Below are 17,441 nucleotides of genomic sequence, written 5' to 3' on the forward strand. Positions count from 1 at the left end.
GTCGGCTAGAAAGAAAGGACTTGTAATAAGTTTGTAAATATTTTTGGGATCCCAACGGTTTAAAAGTTTAAAAGTATTACAAGTTTTATTTTCATTCCGATTAATTTAAAAGTTTAAATTCTGTGCTATTTTGATTAGTAATCTCGAATTAGGGGATTAGGATTCCATAAGCATTTTGGGTAGCGTGCCTAATTATTTAGGGCGTTACAATTTGGTATCAGAGCGCCAAGGTTTTTTAACTTCCTGTAGACTGGCTGAACATGTACATTCGTCGTCAGAGATAAGCTCGACTCATGGTGCAGTAAGTATTGAGAGTAAATACTTGACTGTTTGTGTGATCATCTGTTTACCGCTTTCCATTTTAGGCAGTATGCAAGCATCTAGAGTATGTATGTGTTTGTTGGGAATTATTTTACCAGGATCTTAGATCTACTCACAAGTATGTTTATTAACATCCTAAATATGAACTTTCTAAAACGATAAAATAAACACATATAAAGTTAAGAAAACCTTACATTGATGCAGCGGAATTAATGTCTCCTTCCACTCAGATCTCTAACCCTTGATTCCTTTCTGTAGCAGAGTATAATCAAGATCTGAGCCCGAATCTCCTTCTTCTTCAAGCTTTGATCCTTCACAGTCTTCCAATCTATGATTGAGTTACTGCTTGCTGTGTGTGGGCACTTACTCTTTCACTAGGGTCACGAAAAAGATAAAGGGAAAAGAGAGAGAGAGATTTCGGCCAAGGTAGAAAGTGAGGGAAGGCTCAGTTTTTCTGAAGAGAGAAATTTCTGTCAGAAAGGCTTGTTGAAAACTTGTGATTTGACTGAGCCATCACTTTCTATTTATAGGCAACTACTAGGTCTAGGTTTAGAATTATTTGGCACTAAAATAATGAAAATAATAATTTTAAAAAGCCTTTTAAGTGGTCGGCCATATGGTGTTAATGGGCCTCACTTAATTTTGCAATTTTATCAAATTTTATCTCTATTTTCTCAAAAATGCCAATTTTCTAATTCTAACCTTTTAAATGCCAAAACTAATTATTTAATAACTAAAATACATTATTAAATAATATTGTCATTTAATTTAATTATTAATTAGACATATAAAGTCTATTAATAAATAAATAAACCCAGAAAACTCTTTTCCTTACAATTTCACCCCTGCTTAGTGAAAATTCATAAAATTAGACATAGTCTAACTTTAGAATTATAATTGATCAATCACGAATCAATTAATGAGTCTTACAAGCAGAATGTTCTCAACTAGAATGGGGACCATGGATCTATATGCTGAGCTTCCAATAAGTGAACCAAATTTACCAAGTAAATTCCTACTTATTAATTCTTCGTTGAATCCACTCTTAGAACTTAGAATTGCACTCTCAGACTTATATAGAGCATATTGTATGTTTCACGATACCAATATACTATCTCATTTAACCATTGTTATAATCTTATTGTGATTTAAAGATCCTCTATATAGATGATTTACATCGAGATGGGATTTCTTTACCGTTCTCACCCCTCAATGTATTTTGCCCCTTAAAACACTTAGCTACCTGTAAATGGTGTTTAGTGATCTAATAATTAGTCAGTTAAACAAGAGCTCATCCATTTACTTCTATTTGCTAAGCTCGAAGGGAATCATCAGTTAACTTCTATACACCAGTAGAAGCTATAGATTCCATATTTATGTTCAGCACTCCCACTCAATCATACTATCATGTTCCCAAAATATACGTATCACCCTGACCCAAAGGTAGGCTTAACTAATAAATCTAAGAACATGAATAGCACTCCTGAGTTGAGCCTAAGCATATCAGGATTTAGATTCTTTTAATCTTAAGATCAACTACTGATATTGACTTGGAAAGATATGTATAACGGTAAGTTTGTAATATCTTAACTTAGTTGCAATATCGGTCCAGTCCAATGTATACTCCATACATTCGAAACTAGTATACTTTACTAATGTCCTAGAAAGAACATAACACTTACTCCAAGTGTAAGTACACATCATCGCTGATTATCACATTAGTGTAAATCCAATAACACTGATGAAACATGGGGCCAAAACTTTTGATTCATATGATCACAATCACATTCCACTGTGTTGACGATACTGTAATTGTGAATAAACATATGATCTGGATTTAACTGATTTTGTGTGTATGAATGTAATAAACATATTAAACATGTTAAACATATTAAACATATTAAACCATTAGCATGTAAAATTCATGCAAACATCAATCACTTCAAATTTCTTATATTGATAACTAATCAGATTGTAAAGAGTTTTATTTAGGGCATAAAACCTAACAGTGTTATGTGATGCCATGCTTTAAATGCTATATAATTAAGTGAATATTTATATGGGGTAAATAGATGAGTTAGGGTTTAAGGCAATAAGTGCGTAAGAGTGGGATTGGCGCCTGACTCGCTGGGGTTGTTGATTATTGGGTTATTTGTAGAATGGACCCTCTTTAATCATCCAGACCATAGGGCGAGCTTGTAGAGCATGGTGTAGACCAAACCAATCCACCGGTACCGGCTGCCCCTGTTGATCAAGTGTTACCACCGGCACTTGTGCTAGTGATGGGTAACCAGGGGTTTGTAATGCCGCATAAGGATTCTGTATTTGAGCAGTTTGTGAAGCTGCAACCTCCGACTTTCCTGGGAGGTATTGATATTATTAAGGCTGACCAGTGGATGAGCATTATGACCCGTATCCTCGATAATATGGGGGTGACGGGAGCTTAGAGGGTGAATTGTGCGGCCTTCATGTTTCAAGATTATGCCCGCGTCTGGTGGGACATAGTGGGTCAGACCCGAGATGTCAGTGTTATGACATGGGAAAAATTCAAGAAACTTTTTGAAGAAAAGTTTTATATTGTTGCTGTGAGAACTTCACATCAGGAAGATTTTGTGAAGTTGACTCTGGGAAAGATGTCTGTGGCCGAGTATACTTTGCAATTTGATCGGTTATTTAAATTTGCTGGTGATCTGGTGCCTATAGATTTCACCAGGAAATAGAAGTATGTTCGAGGACAAAATGCTACAATTAGTCGGGACTTGAAGATTATCACATCACATGACACTCTGTATAAGAGAGTGGTAGACTTGGCCTTAACTGCTGAGGAGGCCGAGCAACAAGTAATGAAAGAGCAGGCTGTAAAGGATGCTGTCATGGCATCGAACCCTCCTGCTAGTGGTAATGTCAGTAAGGGGACCGACAGTAGCAACCCTGAGCACAAACGGAAGGCTGAGGCTTCCGGAGCATCAGGGGGAAATAGAAAGTTTTGGGGAAACCGAGGTGGCCGTCAAGGTCGCGGGTCCTCATTCCCAATTATATCTAGAGTATTCAAAATGCAAGAATATCATCAAGGTGAATGACGGGCTAAGGCTGCATACTATATTTGATATGGACTATATGAATCAGATGTTCCAGGATTACTTGAACAGATGAGTAATCATGTTTATCAATGACATCTTGGTGTATTTTGAATTAGAAGAAAAGTATGAATTGCATCTCAGAGCGGTTTTGCAAAGGTTACGGGATCACAAGCTTTATGCTAAATTCAAAAAGTGTGAATTCTGGTTATCTTGTGTCTCATTTTGGGGCACAAAGTGGATAAAGATGGGATCATGGTAGATCCAACCAAAATTGAAGCTGTTCGGGATTGGCGAGCACCGAAATCAGCTACAGAGGTTAAAAGTTTTCTGGGTTTAGTTGGTTATTACCGTCAGTTTGTGAGGGTTTTTCAAAGATAGTTGTACCCTTAATGGAGTTGACTTGAAAGAACCAGAAGTTTGTTTGGACTGATCGGTCTGAGAAAAGTTTCCTGGAGTTAAAGCAACGCTTGATTACCGCTCCTGTACTAACTCTTCCTTCAGATAAGGAAAAGTTTGTGGTATATTGTGATGCCTCGAGACAGGGTCTCGGCTGTGTGCTTATGCAGGCTAGGAGGGTAATAGCTTATGCTTCTCGGCAGTTAAAGGAGTACGAGCAGAGGTACTCTACTCATGAATTAGAACTCGCACTAGTGGTATTTGCGCTAAAGATTTGGCGGCATTACCTTTATGGCGAGAAATGTGAGATATACACTGATCATAAAAGTCTAAAATACTTCTTTACCCAGAACGACTTGAATATGAGGCAGAGGCGTTGGTGGGAGTTGGTGAAGGATTATGATTGTGAGATCCTTTATCATCCTGGTAAGGCCATTGTGGTTGCTGACGCTTTAAGTAGAAAAGGTCAGAGTCAGTTGAATTCTATGAAGCAAATCTCCCAACAGCTGGCAAATGAAATGACTCAAGCTCAGATTGAGTTGGTTGTGGGGCGATTGGCTAATATTACCCTGCAATCCACTCTTCTTGAGAGAATTAAAGAAGCACAAAAGCAGGATTTAGAATTGATAAAAACCCAAGCTAGGGTTTCGGCTGGGAAGGCTAGTGATTTCTCAATGGATAAAACGGGAATATTGAGATTTGGTAATCAAATTTGTGTGCTTATGGATGAAAACATCAAGAAAGAGATCATGGATGAGTCTCACACGACTCCTTATTCAGTACATCCAGGGTCGACAAAGATGTACTAAGACCTGAAAGCCATGTTTTGGTGGCCAGGCATAAAGAATGACATCGCTGAGTATGTTGCAAAGTGCCTTACGTGTCAGCAAGTGAAAGCTGAGCACCAGCGACCTGCAGGGTTGCTGCAACCACTGAATATACCAGAGTGGAAATGGGAAGATATAGCCATGGACTTCGTGGTAGGTATGCCTAGAACCACGGGACAATTTGACTCTGTGTGGGTCATAGTGGACAGGTTTACAAAGTCTGCTCACTTTTTACCTGTACGGACGAATTTCTCCATTGATCAGTATGCTGAGTTATATGTTAGAGAAATTGTTTGTCTGCATGGTGTCGCAAAGTCCATTTTTTGGATAGGGATCTGAAGTTTACATCAAGATTCTGGGAAAGTCTGCATCGAGCTATGGGAACTCAGTTAAAGTTCTACACAGCTTTTCATCCTCAGGCGGATGGGCAATCCGAGAGGACCATTCAGATTTTAGAGGACATGCTACGGGCATGTGTGCTTGACTTTGAAGGATCATGGGTAAAGTACCTTCCCCTGATCGAGTTCTCTTATAATAACAGCTATCAGACAACAATCGGGATGGCTCCTTATGAACTTTTATATGGATGAAAGTGTAAATCGCCCATTCACTGGGATGAAGTGGGTGAAAGGAAGTTCTTGGGTCCCGAAGCTGTTCAGAGAACAAGTGAGACAGTTGACAAGATTAGAGCGCGAATGCTCGCGGCTCAGGATAGGCAGAAGAGTTATGCTGATCCAAAGCGTCGAAATATTGATTTTCAGGTCAGGGACATGGTATTTCTCCGAATATCTCCGATAAAAGGCATAAAACGCTTTGGGAAGAAAGGAAAGCTTAGCCCAAGGTTCATTGGACCTTTTGAAATCCTTGTGAGGATAGGGCAAGTAGCGTACAGGTTGGCTATGCCCCCAGCGCTGGCAGCTGTACATATTGTATTCCATGTTTCAATGCTTCAGAAGTATGTCTCGAACTCGTCCCATGTTCTGAGTTATGAGGCATTGGAACTTCAGCCACACTTATCATATGAGGAACAACCAGTGCAAATACTTGATAGAAGAGAGAAATTCTTGAGAAGCAATACTGTGGCACTGGTGAAAGTACTGTGGAAGAACAGTAAGATAGAAGAGGCAACCTGGGAACTCGAGACGGATATCCAGCAGAAATATCCAGAGTGGTTCAGGTAAATTTCGGGGCAAAATTTCTATAAGGAGGGGGTAATTGTAATACCCGGAATTAAGAAAAAGGATTAGCAAAGCACTAACTAGATAATTATGAGTAATTGAGGAATTATATTATTATATAGTTCAATATATGTGAATTTATATGAATTTTAATATGTTAAAGACCCCATTGGTGAGCCAGGGGCATTTTGGTAATTATGACCCGAGAAGGGTAAATTGATGAAATTAATTTAATTATGTGCTTAATAGAACTATATTATTATATAGTGTGCCTGTGTTGTCTTTTCAGGTGTGTTCTGGCAGGTTGGCGCGGTATAGTCACAACCGGGTATTTCAGGCTGAACGAGGTTCGGGCCCGAAATGCAATTTGAATTGTATTATTTGACATTTTATTTGATAATATGAAATCTGAAATTTATTTGGAAATAAATGGGTGTGGAATGACATAAATACCCTTGTGTGGGTGAATAAGTGTGTATTAGCCCTAAGGGCACTTTGGTCATTTGACCTTTATTTTCTATGATGGATAAAGATGATTTTTTTTGGAAAAAAAATGGGATTAATTTCTGGTGTTATCCCTTTCTCTTACCCGACCCTCTCTCCCTCTCTTGCTCTCTTGATTTTCAATTTTAAGAATTGAAGAAAATTGCTTGGTGTTACTTGATTTTGGAGCTTTATTTGGAAGGATTTTAAGCTTGGGATTGAGGTAGTTTCTTGCTGAATTTTTTTGAAATTGATTGCTGAAATTCTTGGGGTAAAAGCATGTTTTAAGTTTTGAATGTTCTTTGTTCCATGTTAAGTGGATTAGTGTTAATCTTGTTAAAATTGAGCTTGTTGTTGTTGTATGCTTCTTTGATGAGTTTGGGCAGAGATTTTATGGTATTTTCTAGCTTGGAATCATGTGTTTCTAACATGTGTTATTGCTGGAAAATTATTTGAGTTGTTGAAGATGAAGCTCTTGTTCAAGAGCTTTTAGTTCCTTAGTTAAACATGATTTTGTGATATATATGCAACCTGGTTTTGGGGGTTTTATGTTGGAATTGATGCATGAAATATATTATTTTGACCCCTTAATAATTGCTAGCAATCCTATTTGTTGATTTGAGAGTTTGGTTGTGAATTGGGGTGATTTGGATGAGTTTTGGGCATGAAAATCGTTGCTGGTTTTTGAGTTTTCTGGGTTTTGAACCCAGGTGCCGCGGCATGGTATTTAGCATGCCGCGGCGCGCCCATTTCTTTCTGGGCATACCCCTTTTGTAAACTTCTAATGGCCATAACTTTGTGATCCGGACTCCGATTTAGGAGTTCTATATACCGTTGAAAATCTCTTTTCGAGCTCTATCTGAATATGTGAATTTTAAATGCCATGTGAATATTTTATGAAAATGAAATCAGGGGTTAACCCTATTTGTGAAATCCCGAATTGTGTGACTAGGATTACCGGCACTTGATCAGGAGCACCCGGGGATTTGGAATCTCTATCATTGCAGGACATCAGGTAAGACAGTGATTAGCACGTAAAGTATGCGCAGTGGCGCTTATATTGTGAATGATATGCATGAAAGTTTAGTAACCGGGATTAGGGTTACTACCCTAACATGAGCGGTTTAATAGCCTAGGGTTATTACCCTAGTGATATATGTTGTATAAATACTATGCCATGTTGGATAAATGTATATATTGAGATTATGAATTATGCGCTTAAGGCATAATTAAGCTAGACTCGGTAAGTTGGTACCTTGAGTTAATTTTAATGCGGTCTAGGGTTATTACCCTAGAATATTAAGAATCCAGTAAAAGCATGAGTTAGGCTTAACATTCTTAATAAATGTTATTTGAGTATATAGAAGTGTATTGTATGTGTGTTTACTTGTTTGTAAGTTAGGGTTATTACCCTAAGATTATATATGTTGTAGTAAATGTTGAATACACGCATGTATGTTAAAAGTTATGTGAATGAGACATAACCGGGTTAGACCTGGTATATATCACCAGGATAAACCATTGAAAGAACGTAATGTATGGATTACGTATATATATAAGAATAGGGTTATGCGAGCAAGGCATAACCAGGTTAGGCTCGGTAATCAAAACCGAGGTAAACCCTACTAAGGCCTTATTGTATATAGACGTGTGAGAGCAACACGTAGGTCTACGCCACGTAGACATAAATAGGCATGTGAGCGTAACATGCAGGTCTACAGTAGATAGACCAATGGTGCAGTGGGCACCATCAGTTATGTGTTATACATATTGAGATTAAGGGTTATGCGTTCAAGGCATAATCAAGTTGGACTCGGTAATTAGAACCGAGATGAACTATTCTAGGGCCTTATTGTAATTAGACGTGTGAGAGCAACACGTAGGTCTACGCCACGTAGATATAAATAGATGTGTGAGGGCAACACATAGGTCTACGCCACGTAGACATAAATAGGCATGTGAGTGTGACATGCAGGTCTGTGACACACAGACATATATGAATGGCATTATTGTTTAAATAGTATGATGAGCATATTATTATTGTTATGTTATATACTGTCTTGCTGGGCTTGGCTCACGGGTGCTCTACTGTGCAGGAAAGGGTAAGGCATTAGCTGATCAACCATGAGTTTCAGGAGCAGGGCGAGGAATGTACATGTTCATGCCACTTCAGACCAAGCGGGTTATGGGTCTAACAGTATTGACTTTTGTATTCTATTTTGCCACTTAGGTCGGCTAGAAAGAAAGGACTTGTAATAAGTTTGTAAATATTTTTGGGATCCCAACGGTTTAAAAGTTTAAAAGTATTACAAGTTTTATTTTCATTCCGATTAATTTAAAAGTTTAAATTCTGCGCTATTTTGATTAGTAATCCCGAATTAGGGGATTAGGATTCCATAAGCATTTTGGGTAGCGTGCCTAATTATTTAGGGCGTTACAGATGTGTTTTACGTTACTTGTAAGGATGAAAATTGTAAATGGAGATTAAGGGGGAAGAAGAAGGCACTTTGTGACATGTTTGAGGTTACTGTGTTTCACAACGAACACACATGTAACTTGGATTCTAGACATTGTGATCACCGTCAAGCAGCACTGTGGGTTATTGGTCACATTATTAAGAACAAGTACACATCATATGGATCTAACTACAAGGCAAAAGACATATAGAGGGATATGTTTGATGAATATGGCATCAAGATGAGTTATGAGAAAGCTTGGAGGTGCAGAGAGAAGGCAGTTATGTACAAGAGGGGAACTCCAGCAAAATCTTATACAAAGTTATATGGTTACTTTTACATGCTGGAACAGAAGAATCCAGGTACTATTACTGACATTGTCAGCGAGGATGACCGATTCAAGTACTGTTTCTGGTCTCTCGATGCTTGTAGGAGGGGATTTAAGTTTTTTTGTCCTGTGATTAGTATTGACGGAACATTCTTGAAGACAAAGTATGGAGGAACATTGTTAGTTGTTGTTGCGTACGATGCAAACAACCTATTGTTTTCAGTAGCCTATGCAATTGTTGACAGTGAGAATCATGACTCTTAGAAGTATTTCTTGCGGAAGTTAAAGGAAGCCATTGGTGAGGTTGAAAATCTTATGTTCATATCGAATAGGCATCAAAGCATTGAACATGCTATTGAGGTGTTTTCCCAAAAGCATGCCACTGTGCATGCTTCAAGCATATTACTAAGAATGTCATTCACAAGTTTAAGACTGGTGTATGCAACCGGCAAATATGGCGTGTAGCTTACGCATGGAACAAGACGGAATGTGATAGACATTTTAAGGTGCTGAAACAGATGGACCCTGCCATTGCTACATACGTCGAGAAAATAGGGTTTGAAAAGTGGGCTCGTCCTTATTGTCCATGCGATCAGTACAACATAATGACAAGCAACGCTGCCGAAAGCTTCAACAGGGTGACAGAAGAATTCAGAAAATATCCAGTAACTATTTTGGTTGACTTAATCAAGTTCACACTTCAAAATTAGTTTGCTTCTCGTCTCGAAAAGGCTAGTAAGTGCGCTACTCCTTTGGCTACTACTTTTGAAAATGATTTAGAGGATAAACACAAAGATGGTATGTTCAGGAGTGTCCTTCGTAATGGTGCCCAATTATTTAACGTTGGTACGAGTCCTCAAGGTGAGAGAGGTGGTGATGTGGACTTAGTGGAGAGAACATGCACTTATGGACTTTTCTAAATGCTCAAAATCCCTTGTCCCCATGCATGTGCCGCAGCAGTTAGTCAGAATGTGAGCGTGTACGCACTTAACTCTCCATATTACACAAAAGAAACGTGGAAGAAGATCTACGATGCCACAATTAATATTGTTGGCAAGGAGGATGAGTGGGTACTACCGGAACACATCAAGAACATAAGAATCGGGGTACCAGTGGAGAAAAAACCAGTAGGTCGGCCTAGGAAGAGAAATGCAGGTAGAAGACCGATGAAGCGTCGACCGTCTAGTGGTCAGGTGGTAGTGGAACCTCGTAATTGTTCGATATGTCACGGTCCAGGGCACAACAGAGCTACATGCAAAGCTCGAGTTTGAACTGTTTCTCTAATATTTAGATGCATATGTGTTGTATTGCTAGTTGTTGTTTAACAGGACTATAGCTTGAATATTTAATAATATGCATGGATGTTTTTAATGTGTCTGCGACTTTGTGCGATATTTATGCGATTCATGTGTGATTTTATTTCATATTTCATAACTGTTGTTCTATGTGATTTTTATGCGATATGTATGCGATTTTGTTGCACCATTTTTTATATTTTCTTTGTGATGTCTATGCGATTTCTGTGAGACATTTGGCGATTTTACTGGTAACATGTCTAATATTCTATGTTGTCTAATCTTCACAATTTTTATGCAATATATGTGCGACATTTTTAGCGAGTTAGTTGTCTTTTTCTGCATGTTATTATTACAACTATTAAATTATTTACGATGTCTATGCGATATAGGTGCAACATTTGAGCGATTGAACATTTTACAGTATAATATAATATAATTGCAAAAGATTATGTGTATATATGAATAACGTTACAAAAAACTACCATGTCAAGTTCTGGTAAAATAAGTCCACACACCACCTATGTTTAAAGGTGAGCATGTTATCATCATTAACATGCTCAAACGAACGGTCCAACATGCAGTGTTTAATGTACTTTATGGCAAACATTCCACAATCGCCACTACAAATTAAAAAATTAGTAAATATTAGCAACAATTAAGTTAAGTAATTGATAATGGAGTACAAAATTAAATAAATTGCATAAATTAAAAAAGAGAGATTTACCTTGTATTCGTTTGTGGTACAACCTCAGAGGTAGCTCTTCTATAATGCAGTGGTAGGAGTTGGCTAAGATCACTGCAATCAACCGGAAGCACATAATTGTTCAGTTCAAAATAACCACTAGCTGGAATTAGATTTGTAAATAGCTCGCCGTAAGGCTTCAAATATGACTCCATGTTCTGCTTAGTGGTGCCACTGATATCACAATCATATACAATAATCTCCCAGTTATCAATATCCACCTCAACTGCCACCCAGTTGTGCTCTTTGAGAAGGTTCAACACAAAGTACATATAATCCTGGTTCTCCCAACACGGCAAGTGTCTGTGCTCTATCCCCAGCACATAATTCAAAACGGCCTCATCCCATTTCATCTTGCTCTTGTCACCTTCATAATAATTCCAATACATCGAGAATATCTGTGGAGCAGATGTGTCCAAAACTACACATTTTTGAGTGTACACTTCTAGATAGAGGTTCCGTCTTCTTCTCAATAAGTGCGCCATGGCATCAATTTGCTGTGTTCCAAAAGAAAAAAGTTAGACAGATATCGGACATATGTCGCACAAAAATTGCATGAAATCGCATATGGGAAATCAAAAAAACTGTTTCATTAATCGCACAAAAGTCGCATATAAATTGCACATAAGTCGCACAAATAATACATAAAAAAAGAAGTGAATAAATAACATAAAATCGCCCCAGAAGTCTCACAATAATCGCATAATGTTGATAATATCGCAAACTAATCGCATATAAATCGCATTAAACTCGCACAATAATTTAAAAACACAATAAATTTATTCTGTTAAGAAAGAACCTACAGCATCGTCGAGCCATTCTCCCTACACTCTCAGTTTGACGAACCACGATCGATTGGCTGGGCCAGTGTGAACATCCCTAGGACAGCCATTGTCCCTCGCGTAAGTGATCCACTTCTGGAAAAAATTTAACAGCCGCGAGTCCGCCAGTTTCACAACGTCTACTTCAACTGGCCCATGTCATTGTTTCTTCCTCCCCTCTATGTAGTCGTTCAAGAAAACCGGCTTCTGTTTTCTCCTAACCCTAGAGAAGTCCACCCTGCAGGTGGCCCATTCAACTCTTCCACATCCTGAGATTCTGTACCACCCAGGGCAATCACAATGGCGTTTGTAGGAGTAGAAGGAATCTCATCTATGTTGGGTTCTCAATCTTCTGGATAGACATCATCCTCATCAAAATCATCTCTGCGATGATGGATGTATCTTCTGTAATGGCTCTGCTGAGTCTGATGGATGTGTCGACGATGATTGATGTGCTGGCCCTAATGGTTGTGTCGGCTCCGAAGGCTGCTTCTGTAACAAACATAACCCTAGTGGAATGCTATAAATAGATAGTGAAGGCTTCAGGAAATTTACACTTAAATTTCACACTAAAATTTTCTACTTTTTCCTTCAGAGAAAAATCTGAGCCTTCTCTCTCCCTGTCTTTGGCCGACCACTCCATCTTTCTCTTCCTCATTGAGATTTCGAAATTCTTAGTGTTAGAGTAGTGCCCACACACAGCAAGTGATACCTCAATCATAGTGAGGAAGATCGTGAAGAAAGACTTTCAGCAAAAAGGAGTTTCAGCACTAAAGAATCAGAGAAAGAGATCCAGGTTCAGATATTGATAATGCTCTGCTATAGAAAGGAATCAAGGGGTAGATATCTGAACAGAAGGAGTCATTATATTCCACTGCACCCAATGTAAGGTTTACTAAACTTTATATGTGTTTATTTCATCATTTTAGAAAGTTCATATTTAGGGTGTTAATCAACATACTTGTGAGTAGATCTAAGATCCTGGTAAAATAATTTCCAACAACTGGTATCAGAGCCATGGTAATTGATTTGCTTGCAAGAAATTTGGACTTTAAAACGATTGTTTGATGTTTTGGATGGTATCATGTTGTATTGAGTGTTATTTGATGATTGATTGATGTTTGTGAATTTTCGTGAAAAATAATTGAATATCTGTTTCTGGAATTATTTTTATTGGATAGTATGGAAAAATTAAGCAATTTACTTTTTTATAGAACTAAATTTCGATTTAATTTTAATTAGTTATGATTTTTTGAAGTTTCGGAAAAATTTCGAGATTGAGCAACAAAGTTGTGCGCGCGGAAATCATTCAGATTTCCCCTGCGCCGAGTTTGCATGCCCAAATCACCCATGCACGCGCGCGGACGGGTATGCACAGCGTCCCGTCCGTACAGCTTGCAATTTTTTCGTTTTTCTTTGTTTTTTCATGCTTTTTCATGGAATTAACTTCCGATTTTTTGTGTAGTTCTGTATTTATACATTTACTATTCCTAATTCAATTCTAATTATCATAATTAATTTATTTAATAGTTTTTAAATTTAATTCACGATATTAGTGTAATTTGAATTTGAAATAGTCAATATCTATCTTTTTTGCTTAATTATCTATCTTATTTTTAAATTTGATTATATCTTATCTTATTTTTAAATTTAAGGTCAGATTTTAAATTTTTAAATTAAATCTTTTTTTTAAATAATTTGACCTTATTTAAATTTAAAATAAGATAACTATAATCATGTAATTTTAAATAGATGTAAGATATTTTGCTAACTTTTAAATTTTGTTATTTTATTTATTTAAATTACATTTAAAATCTGAAAAAGATATTTATTTATCTTTTTTAATTTTTTATTTAATTTTATTTATAAAATAACATTAAATATTTAAAAGTAGTTAGCAAATTTTGAAATGATATTTAGGTTGGTTGAAACCTAACTTTTCAAAATTGTAGGTTTAATTTTAAATTTTTTTTTAAAATATTTCGAATTTTTTTAAAAAAAATTTTAAATTTTTCGAAAATATTTTTTTTTTATTTAATTAATTATTTTTTTGAAATTATTTATTTAAAATTAATAAATCCTACATCCAACTATCCAACTAACCTTGTTGCAGGAGTATGTGTTTTAGCTTGTTTGTAAGTTTTTAAAACCTATTATTGCTTGATTGCAAATAGTCATAGTAAACTTGTTGACAGATCCAATGATCTGATTTTAACTCATGGCTCCCTTAGTCAAGTAAATAATTTGTAACAGGTATATTTACAATCTTCTTTCATCTGTGTATGACCTAGCAACATGATAGGATCCATCCAAATTGTGTGCCTGTGTGAGGCTATGTGTTTAATTTTATTATAGATGCATATAGGTTGTTGTTGCTAAATAAAATATCATAGTTTTTGATAGATTTTATTTAGGCCGATTTAGTTTTGGGCCTATTCAATTAATAACAGTTGTTCATTTTAAGGTTAAATTCCTCTCTTTTGGGCCTTGTGTGAGGGTTGGGAGCCATAGTAGTGGGTACGACATACTGAACCCAGCATCCCCTCACATGAACTACCCCAATTATGAAGGCCCATTTGCCCGATTTGAATAACTGTACTAGCTTAATTAAACTAATTTAACCTAATAAAATTATTAGCAACATAATTAATTTCATTTATTTTGAAATTAATTTAAGAAAACCATAGCTTAAAAAAAAAAATTATTCTAAGCTAAACTATGTGTAGTTTCTTGTATTTAATTAAATATAGAATTATAACCATCTAGATTCTTTCTGAAGCTTAATTTAAATTTTTCATTAAATATTCCTATTTAAGTTGATATTTAGTTATCTCTATCTAATCAACTTAAATCTGAATATCTTTTGGATTTAAAATTTTAAAATTAAGTTGAGGAATTTTAGGCATTGGTTATTAAGATTCTTTAAGATATTTTTTTTTAAGTTAATATCTTTTCGAATATTAACTTAAAATGGAATATTTTCAAATTAAGTGGTTACAACTTAATTTTTGATATTTAATTAAATTTAAATTTGAAAATATTTAAGTTCTAGATTTTTCTAATACAACTTAAATTAGATATTTTTTTCAAATTTTGTGGAAAGATACTTAGTCAAATAAGATATTTTCTAGATAGTTATTTTCTAGACTACTTATTATTTCTAATATTAAATAGGAAAATATTATACATTGTGAAATTAATTATTTAAATAATTAATTTTGGTACAATTTATTTTAAGTATATTTTTCCTAGTATTAAACTAGAGATTAATAATTAAGCCTTCTCTACACTTAATTATTTATTTCTTGAATTTAATACATTTAATTAATTTAAAAATTAAATATCTAAGTTGATTTTCATCATGATACTTAAATATTTCTTTTTCATGACACTTAATTAAATAGAAAATTATTTTAAGTTGAAATTTATTTTTTCAACTTAAACTTAAATAATTTTTAAAATATATTTTTTCTTTATTTTATTAATCAAATTTCTAAATTGCATTTCTTAAATGCTGGAATTTCGAATTTTATTTGAAAAATATATTAAAGCTGTAAATTATTTATTTTAATTTTGGACCAACTTAAATCAATGATTTTTTCATTTAATGATTAATTTAAAATAAACAAAGTAAAATATATTTAATTAGAAAATGAATTAATTAGTCAATGAAAATCTAGATAGATATTATCTGTTTTTTTTTACTTGAAATATTTTTCTAGTGTATTTAATTAAATAGAAAATTAATATTTAAGTTGATTTTCATCATCATACTTAAATATTTGAAATTTTTCTTATATATTTAATTAAATAGGAAAATTATTTTTTTCTTGTAAATTAATTTTATTAATTAATTTTGGGCCAACATTAAATTAGAATAATTTTTCCATGATTTATTTTTTATTTTAACATGCATTTTCGAAAATTGTATTCTTAAATACTTTAATTTTTCGAAATGCAATATATATTTATAGAAAATTAAATTTGAGTTGTAAATTAATTTAAATTAATTTTGTGACAACTTAAATTGAATATTTTTCTAAATATTTATTGGAAATTATTACTAAGATGGAAGAAATTCATGTTATTTTCATATCCATCTAAGTGAAATTTATAAATATTAAATTAAAATTTATATTTAGAATTTTTCATTCTAAATTGAAAATTTTAATTAAATAAATATATTTAAAATAAATAGATTAAAATAAGTTTCAAAGAAAATACAACTCTCTTTAAATAATGAGCTTTATTATTAAGATATTCGATCTCCATTGTTGGTTTTACATCGCGTTTGTTTTAGTGAGTAATCCTCCCTAATGGAGGAACGTTCATTAACAATTTCGCACCGTTTAATCTCGAAAGATAAGTAGTTTGTAAGTGTTTTATATGGTATGGATCACCCTAATGGTGGTGACCATATTTGACTTGCAAATTGCGAAACAATGGTGGAAGCTCATAGGATAGAATTGCCTTGACTCTCGCCTAAACGGGACAACGCTGAATTCCAATCTTGATCGAATAAAAGGTTGCTAGAATGTTTAACATTTTAGATGAGCTGACAACTCTATTCAATGGATGGTAGCTTTGACTCTCGCCTAAACGGGACACTAATAACAGTTTGTTGAAAACCTTGGAAATTATTTAGGATTGTATGTTTTAGTATTTTCACTTGTCATTCCTACTTGCTATATGTTTAATAATTTCTGAATTGTGTATGAATTTATATTGAACCATGTTATTTTCTGTTATTAAATTGTAGTTTAATTTCGAATCTTCATTGTTGGTCTAACTTGGTTTGTTTATCTAATGAGATAAATCTCTAAGGGATTTTCACCATTAGACATACATAATAGTGTTAGATCTCAAAAGATAAATATTGTATATGCGACATCTAGCTGTTCATCAATTGATGACACCTTAGACTAGTATTTTTACGATATGAAACAAGAAGATTATATAAATAAGATTACTTTGACTTTCGCTAATCGAAGCATCGTTGGATTCTTATTTAAATAACGAAATTATCCTAATTCCTCTTAGCTTATTCATTGCGAATTAGCTCAATAACATATCATTGGATGAATGGTCTATAAATCATTTCATGTCATTCTATATTTTCTCTTAAGAAATTAAATGACGCATATGATTATAATCCTGAAATTCTATTCCCAATTGATATAAAACCTCAATCTTAGAAATCTCCTACTTGTATGGGCAAATCAGACTTAGAGTTATATTAGTAGTGGTGGTCCAAGATAGAATTACTCATTATATTTGGTTGAATTTAAGTATTTGACTTTAATTTTAGAATCCAAACAGAAATTTTCTTATATTTCTATTTCCAGGAAGCAATACAGTTACACTTTCCAAGTGTTCAATATCCATCTTCTATTAATGGATTCAAACTGTATGGAATATGAGTTTGGTATTCTGTGACCAGGATCCACTTGCACTATTCTAAGAACTCTTTGATGTAACTAAACCTAAGTCATCAAAATGACACAACCACAT

The 17,441-nt window shown here is 34.6% G+C and overlaps 1 protein-coding gene across 1 annotated transcript; it reads left to right on the plus strand.

Annotated features, from left to right (window-relative positions):
* Positions 1–8,958: 8,958 nt before the first annotated feature.
* LOC115694955 (uncharacterized) lies at positions 8,959–10,340 on the plus strand. Its single transcript, XM_030622058.1, has 4 exons — positions 8,959–9,313; positions 9,445–9,734; positions 9,780–9,930; positions 10,027–10,340. The coding sequence occupies exons 1-4, from the start codon at positions 8,959–8,961 to the stop codon at positions 10,338–10,340; spliced, it is 1,110 nt and encodes a 369-aa protein (XP_030477918.1).
* Positions 10,341–17,441: the final 7,101 nt, after the last annotated feature.

The sequence above is a fragment of the Cannabis sativa genome, chromosome 6 (assembly GCF_029168945.1).
Source record: "Cannabis sativa cultivar Pink pepper isolate KNU-18-1 chromosome 6, ASM2916894v1, whole genome shotgun sequence".
Classification (NCBI taxonomy): domain Eukaryota; kingdom Viridiplantae; phylum Streptophyta; class Magnoliopsida; order Rosales; family Cannabaceae; genus Cannabis; species Cannabis sativa.

What these genes read in the sequence shown, in the direction of transcription:
- LOC115694955 (XM_030622058.1), top strand. Translation starts at nt 8,959, where the DNA reads ATGTTTGATGAATATGGCATCAAGATGAGTTATGAGAAAGCTTGGAGG. An exon ending in AAGAATTCAGAAAATATCCA is followed by an intron (nt 9,735 to 9,779) that starts GTAACTATTTTG and finishes CTTCAAAATTAG; the next exon opens with TTTGCTTCTCGTCTCGAAAA. An exon ending in CGTTGGTACGAGTCCTCAAG is followed by an intron (nt 9,931 to 10,026) that starts GTGAGAGAGGTG and finishes CATGTGCCGCAG; the next exon opens with CAGTTAGTCAGAATGTGAGC.